The 19656-nt window shown below is 38.4% G+C and overlaps 1 protein-coding gene across 5 annotated transcripts in view; it reads right to left on the reverse strand.

The window, feature by feature from the left end:
- The window catches only part of LNPK (lunapark, ER junction formation factor), a 51103-nt gene extending 35161 nt beyond the window's left edge, over positions 1-15942 (reverse strand). For 2 of the 5 annotated variants that reach the window (XR_007904390.1, XM_051786640.1), the window contains exons 1-6: positions 15851-15942; positions 12013-12094; positions 10731-10775; positions 9355-9542; positions 6098-6156; positions 2850-2890 (exon numbers count right to left, since the gene is read on the reverse strand). Coding sequence is in view for 4 of the 5 variants with exons in the window: in XM_051786640.1 (XP_051642600.1) it covers positions 2850-2890; positions 6098-6156; positions 9355-9542; positions 10731-10775; positions 12013-12039 (360 nt within the window). In the remaining variant the exon portion in view is untranslated. Of the gene's footprint in view, positions 1-2849; positions 2891-6097; positions 6157-9354; positions 9543-10730; positions 10776-12012; positions 12095-15161; positions 15584-15850 lie in introns of those variants that run through there. The other 3 variants (XM_051786643.1, XM_051786644.1, XM_051786642.1) reach the window with 3 other exon arrangements.
- Positions 15943-19656: the final 3714 nt, after the last annotated feature.

The following is a 19656-nucleotide window of genomic DNA, read 5'->3' on the forward strand; positions in this document are numbered from 1 at the left end:
CAAGGGCTAATTCATATTCTATCATTATTAAGCATAAATGCTGAGCAACTAGAATCACAAGTGAAGTCTCTATGAAAGTTAATACCAGTCTAAGCATGTATTTTTCATGGAATTAACTTATTTCATGGAATTAACCAAATTTTAATAAAGAAGCATGGTCATGTACCACATTCTCTCCTATGAATAATTGCAAGGATCGCCTCCTTTTCAACTGGTAACCAAATAAAAATTCTGGTGGGAACGACATCAGTTGCCTATATTGAAAAGCAATATGAGTATTGTATTTTAAGCTTCTTGTAAAAGCAATTTAGCAACTGAAGTCTTAAGTACTGGCACAATGCAAACTACTTATTTGCCATACTACTATGTGAGTTCATAAATTGAATTACTTGCTATGTCAAACCCAACTATGAAGAGGTATTTCTTTATGTTTGCACAAAGCCACGAGACTCATTTGAGTCTACCATGTAAGATACACCAGTACACATAGCAAAAGTTTCCTTAAAATAGGAAATAAATCATTTAAGTCACAGTAATCAAGTATACTCTGAACAGATCCATACAAACAGTAAAACCACAAAAGTAACTGCTTTGAGTGAACACTGCATAAAAGAACTCACTCATTTGATCCTTTATCAGTAAATACGATTTTTAACTGTTATTTTGAGCTTCCAACTGCATGCTTGCAGTATTCTAACACATACTGGTAACACGTTCTTGACAAAACTGGACTTGTATACAATAACCAACTCCTAGTAAAGTTTTTGTCACATACTAAAGGTCATCAAAATATTAATGGTTTTCTCTGCCTGGAAGGCTGAAGGCATAAAGTAAATTAAACAGTAATTATTTTAAGTAACAGAATTCATATGCTGCTGGGGTTTTTTCCATTACTAACATAACTCCAAGACAGCATTGAACTCTAACTAGTTTGTTGGTTTTTTTGTGTGTTTTTTTTTTCTTAGAAGATTAACAGATGCAACTTTCTAAACTCTTATATGGAATGTCTAAGTCTGTCAAAGTCTAATATTATACTCAGACTACTATTCAGAGTAGCTGAGCAAATTTCAGCAAGGTTTAATCTAAAATTAGCAAGGTAATTACTACACTATCTTCACAGCTCTGTCCTCAGGCTAAGAATTATCCCATCTTTAAGACTGCTGTTCCAGGTAAACTCTCCATTAATTCCCAGTTGTATCAGCTTAATACATGTCCTGTACCCTTGTTTTAATATGCTTAACCCTCTGAACTTGCTCATCTATACATGTTCAGGCTTAAGGGCTGACATCCTCATTAAGTGAGAACTGTAAGGCCAAAATTACAGCTAAACAGTCACAAACACAACCACAGTATCCCCTATGATCAAGGAGGGGAAAAAAAAGTTGTATCTTGTAGTAGTGCATTAAGTACAGCTAATCAATTTAATCCCAACCCCCAGTTCATAATTCAAGATGCTTTAAAGTATTCACTAGGGAAAAAAGCAGCACAGAGAGTCAGTTCTGTGAGAAATAAGTATTACACAAACTTTGAGTGGAAGTACAGGATAGACAATACTAATGGTCATTTCCAGATGAAGTATTTGTGTTTGTCAAGTATTTTACCCACACAAGTATCCATATGACTATATCCCCAAAGACAGAATAGCAACTGAACAGAAATCAATTTGTATTGAGCAGTCACTGCACAGCCACCAGGACATCACATCTAGCAGATGAGGAGCTTACACCATTTACAGGTAAGCCCTATAACAGGCTTATGACCCTTCAGCCTACAAGTAATGTCTGTAGGGAAAATACAAACCACATGAATAAACAGGAAATACATAAATTACTTATCCTAGATACTTTGAGGATCACAATGTAAATATCTGAGTAACTAAATCTACCCTGCAGCAAATCAGAATTGAACAGGGGAAAAAAAATCCTCTCCCTCCCCATTATTTTACTTGAAGATTTTTGTTTTCTTTCACTAAAAAGTAGGTGTGGCTACAGTTATTCATAGTCAAAGACAGCCATAAGGAAATCAATCCAAAAGAAAACCAAGACTAAATCTGAGTATTATCAAAAATTTTACAGAATGCAATTTTATGAGTGTTTTCATCTAAAACACAAATTATATTGTCTCATTACTTGCATCCCCTTCTTGCTCATCTCAACATGTTCCATTTCATGTATAGTTATAAAATTTTAATGCTCAACTGAATGTCTTAAGTTATGATGAAATTCCTAAGTCTCCTAAGTTCTGAGTAAAAAATACCAACATCACCCTGATTCAAGAGGTTAAATAAGTTCTCTGTTTCTGGCTCCTTGCTAGGAACCAGGCACACACAAGATCAAGAGACAGTCATCAATTTTTTAGTGCCCTCAGATTGAAAAAATAGCTGAGTTACATGTTATTGAACTTCCCAGAACTCTGTTTTACTAATCCTATTTAGAAGTTTAATGATAAAAGCTTGAGTTGCATACATACTAATGACAATTTATATTTTCAGGTTTAAATTCTCCATAGTTACACTATAATTTCATTATTATTCATTAAGTACTTGTGCAGTTTTTTGGGAAGGGGAGCTGTGTTTTGGTGGTCATCATTTTTAAGTTTTGCCTTACAAGGCAGGAGATGAAGCCAACAACGTAAGTAAACAACAAACTTCCTTATGGAATGATTAAGCAGAGAGGAAACAGCTTTGCAATATTACAAACATTGCAAAGTGGGAAAGTTATCCAAGACCTGGAACCTTTTCCATCCTAAATTTGTCTTACTGAGATTAACTGTTGGTTGAGTGGATGCAAATACCTGGAGAACACCAGTTTTAGTGGACCACAACAATCCAGCTTTTAAGTTTTACTTACTATTTTTTTCTTTTGAGATTTTAAATCTTCCAGTGCATCATCTAAAAGAAGAACAACATACATTAGTTTTCAAATATAAATAAAAGATGTCAGCACACTCTAAACACTGACTTTGCCCTGTAAGACCGCGAAAAATTACGCACTGACCACTACCAATCCTAAACACCAGTAAACTTTGTATAAAATAACTATTTTATGTGAAAATAAATCACTTAAAATGCTGAAACTGCTTATAAATTATAGCCCACCGTTATTACTTTAGAGTTATAACTATTAAAAAATTTTATGTACCATTTCCTCATTAAGCAAACCAATTCTACCCAGTGCCCTGCTCTGACCTACATTAAAACTGGTACAACAATGGACCAAATACACTTAATCTCATGAGTCAAACTACAGAAAAAAGCTTGAGGTCTAAGCATTAATATATCTGAGTATCAGATTTACTGGCTTCAGTATGTCACATAAGCCTCTTAATACATACTAGTTTCAAATGCCAGGTCAACTCTGAGCTTTAGAACTCCATGTATTTCATCCTTTCTATACTTTCAGACTACAGCAAACTCCCCAGTTTTCTAAGAACAGCTACTAGAAGGTCATTTTACTACTAAATGCTAAGAGACTGTTACAACTAGTAGGCACAGCACACAACCTCTCTAAGAGGAAGGGAAAGAAGACAAGTCAAATGCACATGGGATTTTCTTGTAAGTTAATGTTTGCAGCTTGACAGTCATGGAAACCTCACTGTAATAAACCACCACCTAATGCAGAAGATGCTCTCTCAATAAAGTAGCTTTCTACTACATCCTTCACAGCAAGAAGAGTTTAACAATAAACTTTACAACTTTCCCCCCCTTCTCAGCTTTACTGAACACTAGCAACTTAACTCCTGTAAAAATATAGCTATTTTTACTCATTTTTTCAGATTTCAAAGAAAGAAAAAGCTTCACAAAACTCCAAGACACAAAACTAAACCCCACCAAATTAAAAATAATTTTTTTGCATCTTTCTTTATATATAAGTAAGTATGTCATACCACTCAAAGTCACTTCAGGAACACCATTACTTGAAAGTAAGGGAACAATTACTTGAGCTTTCCAGAATGTAGAAACTCATTTTGATAGAGTAAACCTCTTTATTAAACGTGAAAAATACTAAAACAGGCATGCACATATTTGAAAGTTTATGCAATAAAAGGGGAATTACAACAACCTGTATTAGTTGAGATACATAGGACATGGAACAAGACCATATTTAGTACTGGGGTGGACCACAGAAGATGGGCAATTCCAGGAAGTGTGCATCTTCAAATTAGTAAGGTACCTTCCTTCATCAAATTTTACATTTATATTAGAACAGTCTCTCATGTAGCCCCACACAGACTAAGAGCTTGACATGTACTGCAGTGCATTGTGGTACCATGCAGCCAAGCAAGCAGCAGATACGGCCAATCGTCAACTGCTACTTAAGAAACTGAAACCACTTTTAGTACCGAAGTGCCTCAAACATCTTCAGGTGTGGCTCTCCACAAAGATATGCAACCAGCTTAAAGTGTGGGTGTTTGCTTCTGATCACTCTACTTCCTGTATTCAACAAGAACCTCGTGGAACACCTGCCCCTTCAAATGTGGCCAAATGGCAATTACTGCAAAGTACTCTCAAGAAACCAATATATTTCATCTTAATTAAACCCAAAGAATAAAAGAAATTCATATTAGAGAAGTCAATACCTGCAATACACCTCATTTATTTTCCCCACACTTTGGGACAGATCAGCCTAAATCTCCCTTAACAGTTGTTTTCCTGACCTGTCTTAAAAACTGAAATTCCATAATCTCTCTACATCACCTTTCCTAGAGCCTAGCTACGAATTTTCCTCATTCAGAACATGGTTCCTAAATCTGATGTATGCTGCTTATCCAGCACAGAGCTTTACAGTATTAAATAACCATCTCCAGTGACTCAATGTGTTATATTAACTCATCCCAGAATAAAAGGTTAGCTTTGAGCCACTTAGTTGCCAATTTGCTCTCTCAGCTACACCTTCTCCCACTGTACTACTGTTAACTCTTGTACCATACATTTCATTTTTCTTTTTCAAATACAAAACTTTTATCTTTGAGGTAAAACACTTCATTTTCATCCAATCTCTGGAAACACACAGATATAATAATCCCTTTAGGCATGTTCTATCATCTACTAAAAAGCCTTATACACAGGTTCAACAAAAGCACCAGACTTGCTTGTATGTTCAAAACAGCAGTAAAGACATTTAAGCAAACGAGAAAAATATATATATCTTTTTTCTAATTCAGCCATGAAATGCAAATATATATTCACCTTAGAAATGAATCACACAGCACCACAGAATAGATGGACAATTTTATTTCTACATAAAAAGGTATGTTCGGTGCTTGCATATCAAAACACAAACATTAAGTTTAAGAAAATTCCAAAAGTGATGTTTAACTCGTAAGCTGTCACAAATTAAATACATCATGCTGTTCTGCAAGTCATAAAACACAGTGCAACACTGAGGTTTTCCTGTATTATTGCTCACATCACCATGAGATATTGTTACAGGGTGGACTGCTTTCAAGGAAAGTCTCAAATGAATTCTAACTACTGCAGACAAGTGCCACAGATGTTGTTTTTAAATAGCATGTAGATTTATTCTAATGCAAAATTTAACAACTTTTTATATATATTTGAACACCTGCATTACTTTTTGGTTTTGTTACATGACTTCCAATTTTCCTTAGCTCTAAAAAAAAGCAGAAACACACCCGCTTATATTATACCTTTCCCACTCAGAAAAAAAAGCATGCTTTGGAGAACTTGTGAGAGAAAAACTATCTTGAAAAATAAATTAAAACATCTCCTATAAATCTCTTCTCTTACACATAACAGATTAAGACTGCTGGATACTTGCAGATGTAAGTATCAAGGGAACTACTATTATTGTTTATATTTCCTTTCCCCTCGCTCCCACTTTTACACTGTCTTTTATTCCATTACACTTTGACACGTGCAAAGACGGGAGAAAGTTACCACAATTTTATAAGTGAAGTGAAAAATCAAGCAGTTTCCTTCCTGTTCTTTCATGAACCATGTGGTAGAAACAAGTTCAGTTAACAGTACCCATTTCAGTACCAACCTTTGTCTTCCTGGAAGCCAAATGATCAAAACCATTAGCAAGCATCATTCTTATCTAGCTCCATGTTCTTAAAAAAAAAAAAAAATACTTACTATTCCTTTCTGTCCGTTTGGAAAAGAAGAAAATGAGCAGTGTTCTTATAAACCAGATTCTTTAAAACAGAAAGAAGAATTACATTAATTAAAATAAATTACAGTAAGTATTACTGAAGTCATTTAGCAAACAGAACACTTATCAGATGAGATTTTATTCTGCAAATACGAAGAACAGAAATCTTCAAACAATATTTATATAAAAAACTAAAAATTAAATTAGCATCTTGTCAAGACATCAACATTGCTCTAAATAAAATGCTCTTTTCCATTAAAATTTAACCAAGTATTACTAAAGGTAGAAATACTAAGGCAGCAGTTGCAAGTAACATCATCACTTATTAAAATGTTCAGCTGAAAATTACACAGTCATCACTTCTTATTTGATAGATTTATTATTCATGTTATCCAGAAAACCAAGCTTATAAGCTAAGGCCCAAAATTACTACCTGGGAGATCTGCAGGAAGAATTCAATACCAATGAAAACCATGAGATACAGCTATTGTACAAATACCCTCCAAGCAGAGTTAACTGACCTGAGTCCTGGTGATTTTACAGAGCTCTGAATCCACTCAGTTTCTGTAGGGTTTCAGCTGAGTTAGCTCAAACAACAGAGTAGTTTATCTCAAGATAAAGTCAAACTGGTCTATGACCATGTTATAGAGGTCTCTCTGCAATCATCATGACTTCATCTGCTTTAAAGCTTAGAATTGCTTATAGTTAGGTTGACACTTTTCCTGGTAAGTTATTCAGCCTAAGCCAAGTAGCAAACCTCATACTTCAAAACCCTCCACATCCAAAACCCTCCTAATGTCAAGCATTAAATAACAGAGCCTGAATTAGCAACGTTCTGTTTAAGAAAAAAAAAATCTTTTGCATTTATATAATGGTTCCCCAGTTCAAAATGCCTTCAAGTACTAACACAACCTGAGTTAGGCATGTTAGACGAGGCAACTGGAATGTGAGAGTAACCTATCCAATGTAAGAGAAACAGAGAAAGAAGTTTAACTATTCCAGGTTCAAAGATATGCTATAGTAACTACTCTGAGAATACAGATAGGTTTGTCTGCTTGCATATTGCAAAATGTGTCTTCATAAAGTATCAGAAGAAATAAATGTTTACAGGGTTTGAATTGCCTTAAATACCATGTTATATAAGAAAAAAGCGTTATTTCTTTTTTAATGTATGTTAAAGAGTCTTCTACCAAAAGCTGTATTGTAAGTTAATAGATATGGCAGGACTTCATGAAATAAAAAAACATTTCCTCTTTAAGAACTTTGAGGTGAAAGTTTAATAGCAGACCATTTCAGACAAATTTTACAAAATAAAACCATATTTCTCTGAAAATCAGAATACGCAAGATTAAACAATTCAAATAAAAATCAGTTCAAGAAGAGCATCCTTCTAACATGCTAACATATTTATATTTCTTCACCTTTTCAGATATTTCAACATACATTTAAAATTAACCAAGTTATATTCCTAAAACTTAACTTCCTCTACCAGCATCAGGAACTTGCTGAGACCCTGAGGGACTGACCTAAGGCAGAAATAAGTTGGTGACTGACTGCAAGCTGGAAAAGGCAGACATATTCCAGTTTGATTAGGGCTGAAAAATCTCTAGAGCTATTACTGGGTGGCACCAGGCATTCAGCATGGAGTCACCTCTTGACCGAGCACAAAGACAAGCTGGCAGCTGCTTGCCATTCATATCTGCCAAAAAAAGCTGAAGGGGAATAGCTTAAGAAAAAAAAAAATCTGATAAACAGTTGTAAGTCATAGAGAACAACAGTCTAATTCTAAATGTTAGTAAGCCAATATCCAAGTTGGAATTTTACAGAGAGTCATACCGAAAAAAAGCAGAATTGGAAGACAAACTAGACAATAAAAATCCAATGTGAAAATTCACACCACAGCACTAGAAGTCATCTCACCTTCAATAACAAAAGTTTTCATTTCTACACTAATCCTAACACATCTATGTGAAAGAGGGCTGGTAATACTTTCTCTTCTACAAGCTTTTCCTATTAGCATGAGCAAGCCTCGCACACCCACAACAAAGACTTTGGAATGCTTGTCCTTAAGAACAAAATCAATTCATGTTACTGCCAAAGATTAATTTGAGCTCTAATTTCTATATTAATCCTTTCCAGTCAAGACACTGCTGCCAATGTATCTTCTCCACAGGATTCCACAACAGCATATTAGTACATTATGCATAACACCATATGACATACAAAAAGCATCTTTAAGTTGGGTTTTTTTTCTACGTTATGCTAACCCACACTAATCAAACTTGCAAAGCCTTAAATACTTACATTTTACTTTGCCTTTAAAGATAAAGTTAGGGCACTGACAAGTCATGTTTTCATATAAAGACACTGTACAAATATGGACAGTATTTATAACATTCATTTCAGCAAATTAGTAAATGCACTGTGCTCCCCGATGGTAAAAAAGATGCTCAGTAGGCTGCTTTCCCCTCCTTGATCTGAGGGAAGGGGAGGCAGCAAAGCAGCTGTTTGGTGGGAGCCCATTTTGTTAGTTTGGAAAAGTAGCTTTCTTAGAAAACAAAAGCCACTCATCAGGATGAACAGCTAATCAGCTCAGCGGAACAAAAATGTTAACAATACTTTCTCCTGTTCACATCCACTGAAGTCTGGATATTTCATTATTGAAGTAAATAGTCAATGATTTTCCAGAAAAACAACATATTATATAAAACTAGTTTTCAACATACTTAGGTTGATGACCTTTCAAGTCAATTCTGTGTTAACACATTTACTTTAATAGGTAACAATAAGTTTCTCCATTCGTTCTTGTATTTTCCCCTGTTTTATATGCTACATTTTATCTATAGGTGACATACCTTAGGTTACTTTCATATAGAGACGTTACTTTCCAACTAGCAGTAAAAAAAAACCCCAAGATAATGCTCTTCTGCTTATACTACATTACCTTGCAGCTGCTCAGATACAGGTCTCTCTCTAGCCCTAGCATAATTTTGATAGGCCAAGTAACTTTAGATCCTATCATCTTTTGATGATAAGACTTAGTTCCAGACCCATGAGAGACATTCTCCACAAAGAAAGTGTCTGCCTAACTATTTGGATTTATTTTAGAAGAAAAAATTCAGCAACTTATGATATCTCAAGGATTGTCAAAGCAAACCCAACCCCCTGCTGAGAAGTATTTTCCATCTCCTTTTATCAAACAGACAGCAGTTAGAAAATAAAAAAAGGCATATTTACTTACATGAATGGAAATGCAAAAAATGGAAGTGTCATTGCCAACCTTGCTGTCCATTCGTCAGGAAGACACCACAAATATACAATTAAGCAAGTAACAAGGTAAAGGAGTGAGGAGTAGAGAAGCAGCCCTCCAACCCATAGTTTCTGTAGCCTCTGATTTTTTTCTCTGAATTCTTCTAACGTCTGTATTTCCTGTAAATAAACAGGGTTCAACCTTATTAGTGAAATTAGTAGGTGGTTTTACTAGCTGCCTTTAGATGTTTGCTAAAATCAGCCCTATCAGTCTGATACTTGATTAGAATAAAGTCAAGCAGCTTTTTGATAAATGACAATATTTGCCCAAAGATAACTTCCATAGCATAAATACACCACGCTATTAAGATTATGATATGGGCTACCTGCACTGTATTAGCAATTGGAAAGAAATGTTACAAATCAGCACTTTTTCACAATTGTAATGTATTAGTATATCTGGGTGGGACAAGTGAAAAATGCTAATACCTTATGAATGGCAATCTTTACAATGACATAAATCAATGCTAACCATACTCTGCATCTTAAAATTTTCATCAGGCACCTGTGGAATTTTAAATGCCTCTAATGCTTTACTACTAACATGGGAAATTGCTGAAACATCTCCATTATTTCATGTGTTTTCCTCTCAGTACTTTCCTGACATTAAGAGTGAAATCCTGAACATCTGTATGATGCTTCTGGCATATTAATAAGTGAGTGAGCAACGCTCTGCTGTGTTAACCATTTTGACTGTATTTCAAGTGACAACAGGAGTACTCACATTTTCATCATAAGGAAAACAAAAAATATCAGCAGCATACTTCAAAACAGTTAATTTCCCCATAGAGTACAGACATCTGTCACAAATGCTGGCAAAAAATCACAATTGATTACTGAACCATCTATTCAGTTATTCTGCCCCTAACCTTACTCACTTCTATCACAGTTACAACTTCTACACATAAAACCATACATTGAAGCTTTTCTAATCAACCTGATGAACAGAACTTAGTATTAGTGACATTTTCCATGACATGGGACTTTAACCACTAGTGATAAATAATTGTGTAATCAAGGCAGCTTCACATTCATTCCTATTTCAAGCTCTCTAAATAAATAGTTGAACTGTAGTTTCTCACTATGTATTATACAGTATGGGTATTTTTTAAATGACTAATAGTAAGGGGGGAAAAGGTAGCAATTCCTCTGAAACTCAGAATCCCTAGTACTGGAATAATTACCAAAATAATTTAAAATTTCATTACAGTGTTTTGCTTAATGTGAAAGAAATACATGGCCAGCAAAAGGGATGCATATTTCTTAAAAAAAAAAAATCAAACAAAACACCAAAAAGCAAACACATACCTTATCTATTTTTTCTAATACTTCTACAGTGGATGGCTTTGCCTGCTTACAAGAGAAAGAACAAAGATATTAATCTCACTTTTAAAAAAGTCAGATTTTTGAGGATTACTGTACATTAACAGTTTCCTAACAAAAAGACATTCATAATAGATTAATAAATTATCTGTTTTACATAAAGGTCAGAAGTTTTCCTACTTTAATAGTGACAAATAGAAGGGATTATAATCAATCACTATTTTAGAGTTGGTATTACTCTTAACTGAAGGTTCCTCTCCTACATCACAAAGGGTGAAAACCTGTAATGCACATACACCAATAATGAATGTGTGGGTGGGAAGCAAAACAAGAACAGAATTGATGAGTGGAGGAAATAGGCAAAGCAAAGAGAATATATAAAGGAAGCCCTAACCTGAGTACTTCAGCTTTTTATTACTCTTCACTCTACACAAAGACACATGGTCTAAATAAATCATAAGCAACTGCAAATAAATGTTATCTCCAGTAAAATCCCCTTAGGAGCAACTTGAAATCCACCTTCTAGGAATCTTTCCTAGTTCCTGGAAACTACCAAGCCATAATCTTTCCCCACCCTTCACACCACAAATTCAAAAACCACGGCCCACACCGCATCACCATGAAAATGAGTTTCCCTTACACAAAACTGATATTTCACCTAAACTTTCATCTTTAAAGGAGTTTTGTATGGGAAGCTCAAAAGTCAATTGCTAATAAGCAAAGGCAAACCTAGACTCAAATAAATCACACCTGCCAGGAGAGTAGTCAAAAATCTCATGCCTCTTCTTCCTCATAAACTCAGTACACCCCTCAAAAACATACAAGTCAACAAAAGCAGATAGGAAGACAGACTTGTACAGGTGTAAGTAGCTACCAAAATATGTGTTAAAACAGATAGAATGATTTTCTGCATGTATCTCATGAGCCACCAATCTTTCAAGTCACAGATGCTGCATTATCTATCCCGCTGAAGGACCACAAAATTATTCAGACTTACAGAAAGAGTTAAAACTGAATTTTTATAAGTTAACCAAGTCAGTGCCAGACTGATACAGCAAAGGAAATAAAAGACAACAAGACAGTTTCACAGTTTAGTGATTTGGAGAGAATACTTCTGGACATGGGATGTCTCACTACTGGATTTTTAAATGACAGTCACAGGAAAAGTTTAGCACTAACAGTCAAGCAATAGGCATTAAGAAACATGCCCTAGGTACTCCCATCTTCTAGACTAAAGAAGATTATCCTGTTACACGATTTTACTTACCCTCCATCTTGAAATCAATCCACCCATCTTCAATTGTGGACAAATGTTGGCAGAGCTATCAATCTTCTATGAGAATTCACAGCTAGAAATAAAGTATTAAGCACTTAGGAGCAATCTAATAGCATATTGAAGATTCACAAATTCATTTCAACATCTAAAGAAATCAAAATATTGCATAAAGCCATTTTCTAGTTATCTACCTATGTGTTATTTTTACATCCAGCTTTTTGTTTCAGAGGCCATCTTGTAAGCCAGTTGATCAGCCCTGATGAGGCCAAACTTATTTTTACTTTGGAAATACTTAATCAGGTTGGAGTCCTCAAAAACAGAGACACAAAATTACTGCTAAAAGAGCCATCAAAACCCTCCAGCAGAACAACAATTTTAAAAACTTACTATCGAGCAGGATTATTTAAGAAATTGATTTCCAGTTATTTCCTCTGCTGCCCATAAGCATAACTCAGTGTTCCTTTTCAGCTGTCAGTCCAGGCATCCAGCAATAATATCCTACTGTTTGTGAGAAAATTTATCAAATAAATCTACTTCCTTTTTACACCATCATCAAAAAGAATGTACTGGACAGCACTATTGTTGTTCTTTGGTATGATCTGTTTTAAGTTCAAATAATCAGGTTCAAAGAGATTTCACTTGCTAAATGAAAGCAGTACATTGGCAAGTCTTCCCTGTACACAACCCACAGTGCATAATCAGCACACCAAATGACTCTGACAGTTCCAAAGGTGCAAAAGTAGCTCACCTCACCCTACACAAACCTGGAACCCTTGAACAACACTAATTCAATGACCTAGGTCTAAGTTCCCGAAACAAAAGTGTAGCAACTTTTTACCAGAAATCAACTGACTTTGAACCTCAGTGTAGCAGAATTTCTTTCTGCTCATCTAATTTACAAGTTTTTTACCTAGTGAATGAAAAAGTAACCAGTTCCTAACAATGCCAACAGTAAACTGGGGGTTCACCAACCGAAGTTCAAACCTTTTTCATTCTGGAATGAAACAGTAAGACTTATTGAAACAAAGCACTGATCTAGCTGGGCACACATATAAGTGATTATTATCTTGTTTATTAAGTTACCTTCAGCAAAAAATCCAAATTTGTTTTCAAATTGTCTAAGGCTGTTAGAACAAATTAATATAGACCACTCACTAGCAGGAACACTACTCTAGTATGGTAACCTCCTCACCTTTTAAGAAAGTCAAGGTTTCAGAATCCAGAACTAGAGGCCCTGTGATTTCAGAAACCAATCCTTAAAAATAAGGAAATCCGTATTTGAAGTGCTGCCAAAAGGAAACTATAACAGATGGGCAAATTAGCTCTGCTGCTGCCGAATTACCAGCACAAAGAGGCGAGCTACAGAAAAAGCACTATTACCCCTTGGGCTCTTGAGCAAATTCTCAAAATAATCACTACTACAGCAACTCACCTCAGTAAAACAGCAGGTTGGGGTTTTTTCAAACACACAATCTAACACAGAGAATGTTACACAGTTGCCCCTTTGCAGATACAAGTGAGCTTTTTCACGATGGTATTGCAGTAGATGTGAGCAGACACTTTCTTCCCAAGTATTTCTACAGAGACAGATAGCTTTCCTATTGTTTTGTAATAAAAACACAGCCAATCAAGAAGTCTGTAAAACTAGCACAAGGCTCCCAAATCTAGTTTGCTTCCCTAGCATTGCCACTACTGTTAGGAGCAATGGTAGCTCTCAGTCATGGACATAAGTGACAGAGATGCTCATGCAGTCTTTGTGTGTGCCACTTTCCTTCAAGCCATAGTTTGAGAACATCTGCGGTAGAAGTGTTAGAGGATCTTCTGAGCACAGGTTATCCCTGAGATATTGGTCACACCAACTTTTATCAATAACACATTCACAGTGCTATTTCTACACAAATGTTTTTAAAATAGCTGGAAAATAGGTGGAAGAGAAACAGGTCTGACAACTGTCACTGTACATATGATTTTACGAGAATTATGATGATGACAGGCTTTATATGCGCTGCTCTGTAAGTCAGTAATACTCCCAAAACCCTTCCCCAAAGAGGTATTAAGGGATTAGGGCCACGAGATGCACATCTACAGTTCGGTCACTGAATCCTTCATTCGGAGATACAGAATTTTTTACGATTTCTATGCAGTGCCTCAGATGTTTTCCTTTCTTTCCTCTTTTTTTTGACACAACAACACAAGTTGTCTTCAACGGCTTCAAACTCTCCTCCTTCTTCCTCATCTACCACTCCACATACCTATCCCTCACATAGTAACCATTCATGGCAAGAGTTCTCCTTCCACAAGTTGCTTGCTTCCCATGATCTAACCAACAAATAATTACGTAGCACTTTTCCCACTCTGAAGACTACACTTCTTTAGCACTGAGTTGTGTATTCCACTCACTAAGCACTACTGCAATTGGACTTACTTCCACAAACATTATCACTGATTTAATACACAAGTAAGATAGCTGCAATATTTCCTAATCCGGGGCTTAAAACAGACAATAAAATTGTTAAAAAACACTTAATATAGAAGCTTAAGAAAACACTCCTACCAATTTTATTACCTGACTCTCTCAAAAAAAAAAATTATTTATTGATAGGAGCTCCTCTACTCCCAAAACATGTAAGTTATTAAAAAGCAAAAGTGCCAGACTAAGAGTACCACAGCAGGAAAAAACATTTCTCTTTGAAACAGGGATGAATCATGTTTGATTACGGAAGTCATCCACCAACCCATCCACGAAGAGGGAGAAAATAGTTTGATGAGCTCATTTCACTTTTATCCAATCAGTCTCAAATTTCTTCAAGCTTGTTGATAATGTTTTAAGATTAAAAGCTCTCAAAAAAAATCAGTCTCCCAAGTAAATTTTAATAACTGACAGGCTGAAATTCAAGACTCAATAACGTCAAGATAAGACATATTAAAAGAAAAAAAAGGAAGTTAGAAACTTGTCATCAAGGCCTTGCATACAGACATACGGACCTTTCCCCTGAAGGAATGGGCAATGCTTTTTAAATGAGGGGTTTTGTAAGCTTAGTGACTTCATTTTATGTAAATATTTTTAGATATTTATCATTACAAAGAACACAAGTTCTACCGTTCAAATTGAATCTCCAGTTCTCCCACAATTTACTGACCTCAGAAACCTCCAGTGGGACCATAAAGTTTCTCCAGCTACGAGTGCCGAGGGCAAGGAAACAGGCAAAAGAAAAGCAAAAGCATCACCCAGCACGTACTGCTGGCCTGTTCTAGGTCCTCCCAGTTAAAACACGACACTGAACTTTTTTCCCATTTAAACTAGGCTTTCAGCTGTTCCTGTTCGGAAGCAGTCTACAGAGGTCTTACGCTTTGTAGAGCCTTAATTAAAAAGGCAAATTAGTTCCCATATGGGCTGCACAGCGGTGGAGCGAGGAGTGGCTGGGTCAGGCGCTGTTCCTGAAGCCCAGCCCTGGTGCGAAGCCTGCGGCCGCCGGGGCCGGGGACCGAGCGAGCCCCAGGCACGGCGGGCGGGCGGAGCTCGGGGGCGGCCCCGGCCGGTCCCTGGGACAGCGCACGGCGCCGCCGCACCGCCGCGCCCGGGCGGGCCCAGCAGGGCCCCACCGCCCCCTCCCCGCGGCCGGCGGCTCCCTCCCCCGAGGCTGCACCCCGGCCGCCGCCCGGCTGCCCATGGCGAGGAGGGTGAGAGCACCGGCCGCCCTGCTGCGCTTCGAGCCCCGGCTCAGGTCACAGGGAGCGCCGGGCGCCCTTCTCCCGCCGCCTCGCCGGGGCCGGGCCGGGCCGGGCCGGGCCGGGCCGGGCCGGGCCGGGCATCCCCCGCAGCACGTACCTGCCGCGGGCCGGGCCGCGCATCGCCGCCGCCGCCGCCGCCGCAGGAGGGGCCCCGCCGCCCGCGCGGTGCTCCCATCAGGCCCCGCGCGGCCCCGGCAGCCAATCAGCGCCGCGCTGCCGCGGGGTGCGCAGGGGCGGGGCGGGGCCGGGCGCGCTGCGGGGCGGGAATGGCGGGAGCGGCCGGAGCGGCCGGGGAGGGTTGGGCGGTTGTGCCGTGCGGGACCGGACCGGACCGTGCCCGAGCGGCCGCTCCTGCCGCGCCTCGAGGCCCGGCCGGGGCGGTGTCACGGTGCCTCGGGTGGCTGTGCCCAGGAGAGTCGAAGCGGAGGCGGTCAACGTCCTCCTGCGGCTCTCGCTGGTCCCTGTTCGCAGAAAATAAAGGTGTTTTAACGCTAAAACCGAGGAACATGAGGGTCAGGCTGTCATGTGGGGGGTTGCCTCGGCCTCTTGGCGCTCTGCAGATGAAGCGGTGCTGACAAAGGCGGCGTGCTGGGCGTGTGCTCTCCATGCGGACACTGGAGTCCCCTGAGGGTCACAGCGGGGGGATGCTCTCACTGTCCCTTTCGTTCCAGTCGGCAAACGTTGAACATCTTTGGAGAGAAGCAGAACTCTGTACTTTAATTTACATTACTGTAATAACAGCATTCCTCTCCCTTGATCCTCTGTCAGTTTTCTTAAGTGGCTGACACCCACCACCTGCCTCATACCGAGAAAACAGAGGAACAATGAACACTTGCTCTGTTTGCACTGTGTTTCTGACAAAGTCTCCGATGCCCTGCTCGGAAGTTTTACCACTACAGTTACACAAGTGGGTGCATGTGCACAGATGTGGAAGAAAGTCCTTCAGAGTGCCTTGAAGTAGAAATTCCTATGCAGAAGCTGTACACCTGCAGCTGACCGTGCATTGTCGAACTTGTTGTATGTAACAGTGCATCATAGGACATCCTACACATGTTGGGGTTTTTCCAGTTGTGGTAGTTGATCCTGGTCAGCAGGCAGACACCCCCACAACCTCCTGCTTGTTCCCCCTCAGGAGGATGGGGGATGTACTAGGATGAGTAAAAGTCAGAAAGCTCATGGATTGGGTTAAAAGAAAGTTTAGTAAGTGAATGAAAGAAAAAAAAAAACAATGCAAAGGAAATAGCTAACCACCTGCCCTAAGCAGACTGATGCCCAGCCAGTCTTCAAGCAGTTATACCCTGGAAGACAAACTCCCTTACCTTCTTATTCTGCTACCCCAGTTTTATTGCTGAGCATGATGTTATGTGGTATGGAATAGGCATTTGGCCAGTTTGGGTCTATTGTCCAGACCGTTCTTCTCCCAAAATTCTTGCCTACCCCCAGCCTACTCACTAAGAGATCAGAGCATGAAAAAGATAAAGCCTCAACACTGTTCAAGTACTGTTCAGCAATGACCAAAACATTGCTGTGTCATCAGTGCTGTTTTAGTCACAGAATACAACAAACAGCAGCATATGGGCTGCTGTGAAGAAAATTAACATCATCCCTGTACATCAATTTTGAAAATAATTCAAATTCAAACAGAATAGGCAAGGATTTTAAGCTAGGAGAGGACAAACAAGATATTCCACCACCTTTCCAGGCAACACAATCAGCTTCAAGCTTTAAGTAGTAGAACTGCTGAGTCTGATCATCTACCAGGCATTCATTCTTAGTTTTGACACTGGGAAAATAATCCTTTTAGGTTCTGCCAGTGTCCAGAGTGAATGTAGCTACTTTGTATTATCAGCTAGTTACAGTATCAGCTAAGTAACAACTTCATCTGCATATCATGGTTTAGAATGGGCTTCAAGTTCATTTGAATCAAAATAATGGCAGTCAGTGCAGAGCCACTGATTATACTAGAAATACTCCCCTATCAATTACAGAGGTGACCTAGATCTACAGCTTTATTTTCCTCATTGAGATCTAGACTATTCCTTCCTTTCCAAGTGGAAAAAAGACTCAGTGACTGAGCCTCTCCTTCTCTTCAGCTTGCTCTCTAGAGTCACTTCTACTTAAATCCTTGTACTAAGGACTATCACTCTGCTGAGAGAACAATTTTCAGATTAAATACAGCTAGTATTACAGATTAAATAAAGAGTCCATTTCTGGTTTTGATACTTCTAAGTGGCATGTTGCTGGAGAGAATCTGATTAAAATCTTCATCTTTAAGCTAACATATTTAAGTGTGCTGACATCTTTTTCCATGTTGTAGCATAATATCCATTTAAAATAAATGCAAATAATGATGATACTGTGTTTAAAGGCATTTTGAAATGCTGTGGGCAATACTGATGACTCCAAGAGGCTGTTTCTTTCTTTTTTTTCCCTTTTCTTTTTCTTTTTCTTTTTTTTTTTTTTAATACTTTAAAGTCACTACAAAATTCAGCCCTGATTCAAGGCTGAACCAGAATTGTGAGGGAGATCCCAAGCTCTACTTCTGTCCTTGGGCCCTTTTGCAGAGCTGTTTTTTTATGCAGGCTTACTCCATGAAGTTCTAATCACTGCTGTTCAGTTATGAATCTGTCTAATTGACAGTTTAAAAAAAAAGAATTGTTAGCTACCATTACTGAACTTTACTTGCAGACAAGCCTCTGAGCTGTGTGGTGTTATATGGTAGTATGCAGCTACCTGTTTGTGTAAGCACCAAGATCTACCTAAAAAAAGGATATTATGCCCATGTAGCTGGTGAGGATGAAAAAACTGAGTATAAAAACATAACTTCGAGTCAGTCAGCTTCAAATTTCCATTAATCTGGTTCAAAACTGCCCCCTACAGAGTATTTGAAACTCTTAAATAAAGTCCGTTCAAAAACCTTCATTATCAGTGTGATTGGTGCTTAACCTGACTCTACATAACCACTCCAACAACAGAGTACATCTTCAGAATCTTCCCCAGCATCATAGACAGCATTTAGCACTTTCAGTCCCTCTATATGTAGAACACTGAACAACAAACTTATTTAAATAAACCCCAAACAATAAACTTCCCTTAAAATGTTTTGGTCTCACACCCTAGATCACCTTCAAGAAGAGTTTTCCCATGGCATCATTCGTAGCACTCCTATATTTTAACAATATATGTAACCTAGTAGTCCAATTTATTTTTCTAAATAAATATATGGGTCGGTTCATCACTAGGAAAATGCTAGCTTGTTAAGAGAAATTTAATGTTTCCTAACTGTGTTTAGTTGGCAGTTTTTAATTAGCATTTTAAAACAGACTCTTTTGGACTTCTCTGGCTGGTGAGCCCATGTAGATGCTGGGAATTTTTAGGTGCTGAAACTGAACCTGTGTTTACATTGCAATTGGAGATTTGACTGCAGAAAATGGAGGTACATAGATAGCCTAATGATGACAAACCCCACCACTCAAACCACTGTTGACTGTGTTCTTTGCCATCTCACCATTTCTTTCGTGTCATGGTTGTTGGGAATTAGATGCTGCCATTTGCTACATTGGTCAGATTGAAACTGAGGTACTGTGTCCCAGTTAGGTTTGAGTCAACCCTCTGTGCTCATCTCTCTACACCACAGGGAATTCCTCAAGAGCACAACTTCACTTCCTCATGCCCTGTGGGCACCTCAGTGATCAAAGCAAGCCCAAGTTCTTAGGGACACAGTCCAGGCACTCCTTGCTCTGCTCTCCACCCGCAGAGCTACTCTACCACCACTAATGGAATGAAGTGGGTGTCAGCTTTTGGGTGGCTGCAGTGCCCTTACACCCCATCCTCAGTTGAATGTACCTCAATAAGTGGTGTTAGTGGGAGACAAAATTTAATCTAGTTATCGGTGGACCGTGT

Source organism: Manacus candei, unplaced genomic scaffold (genome assembly GCF_025592945.1).
Source record: "Manacus candei isolate 608988 ecotype Guabito, Panama unplaced genomic scaffold, ASM2559294v1 h1tg000023l, whole genome shotgun sequence".
Lineage (NCBI taxonomy): Eukaryota > Metazoa > Chordata > Aves > Passeriformes > Pipridae > Manacus > Manacus candei.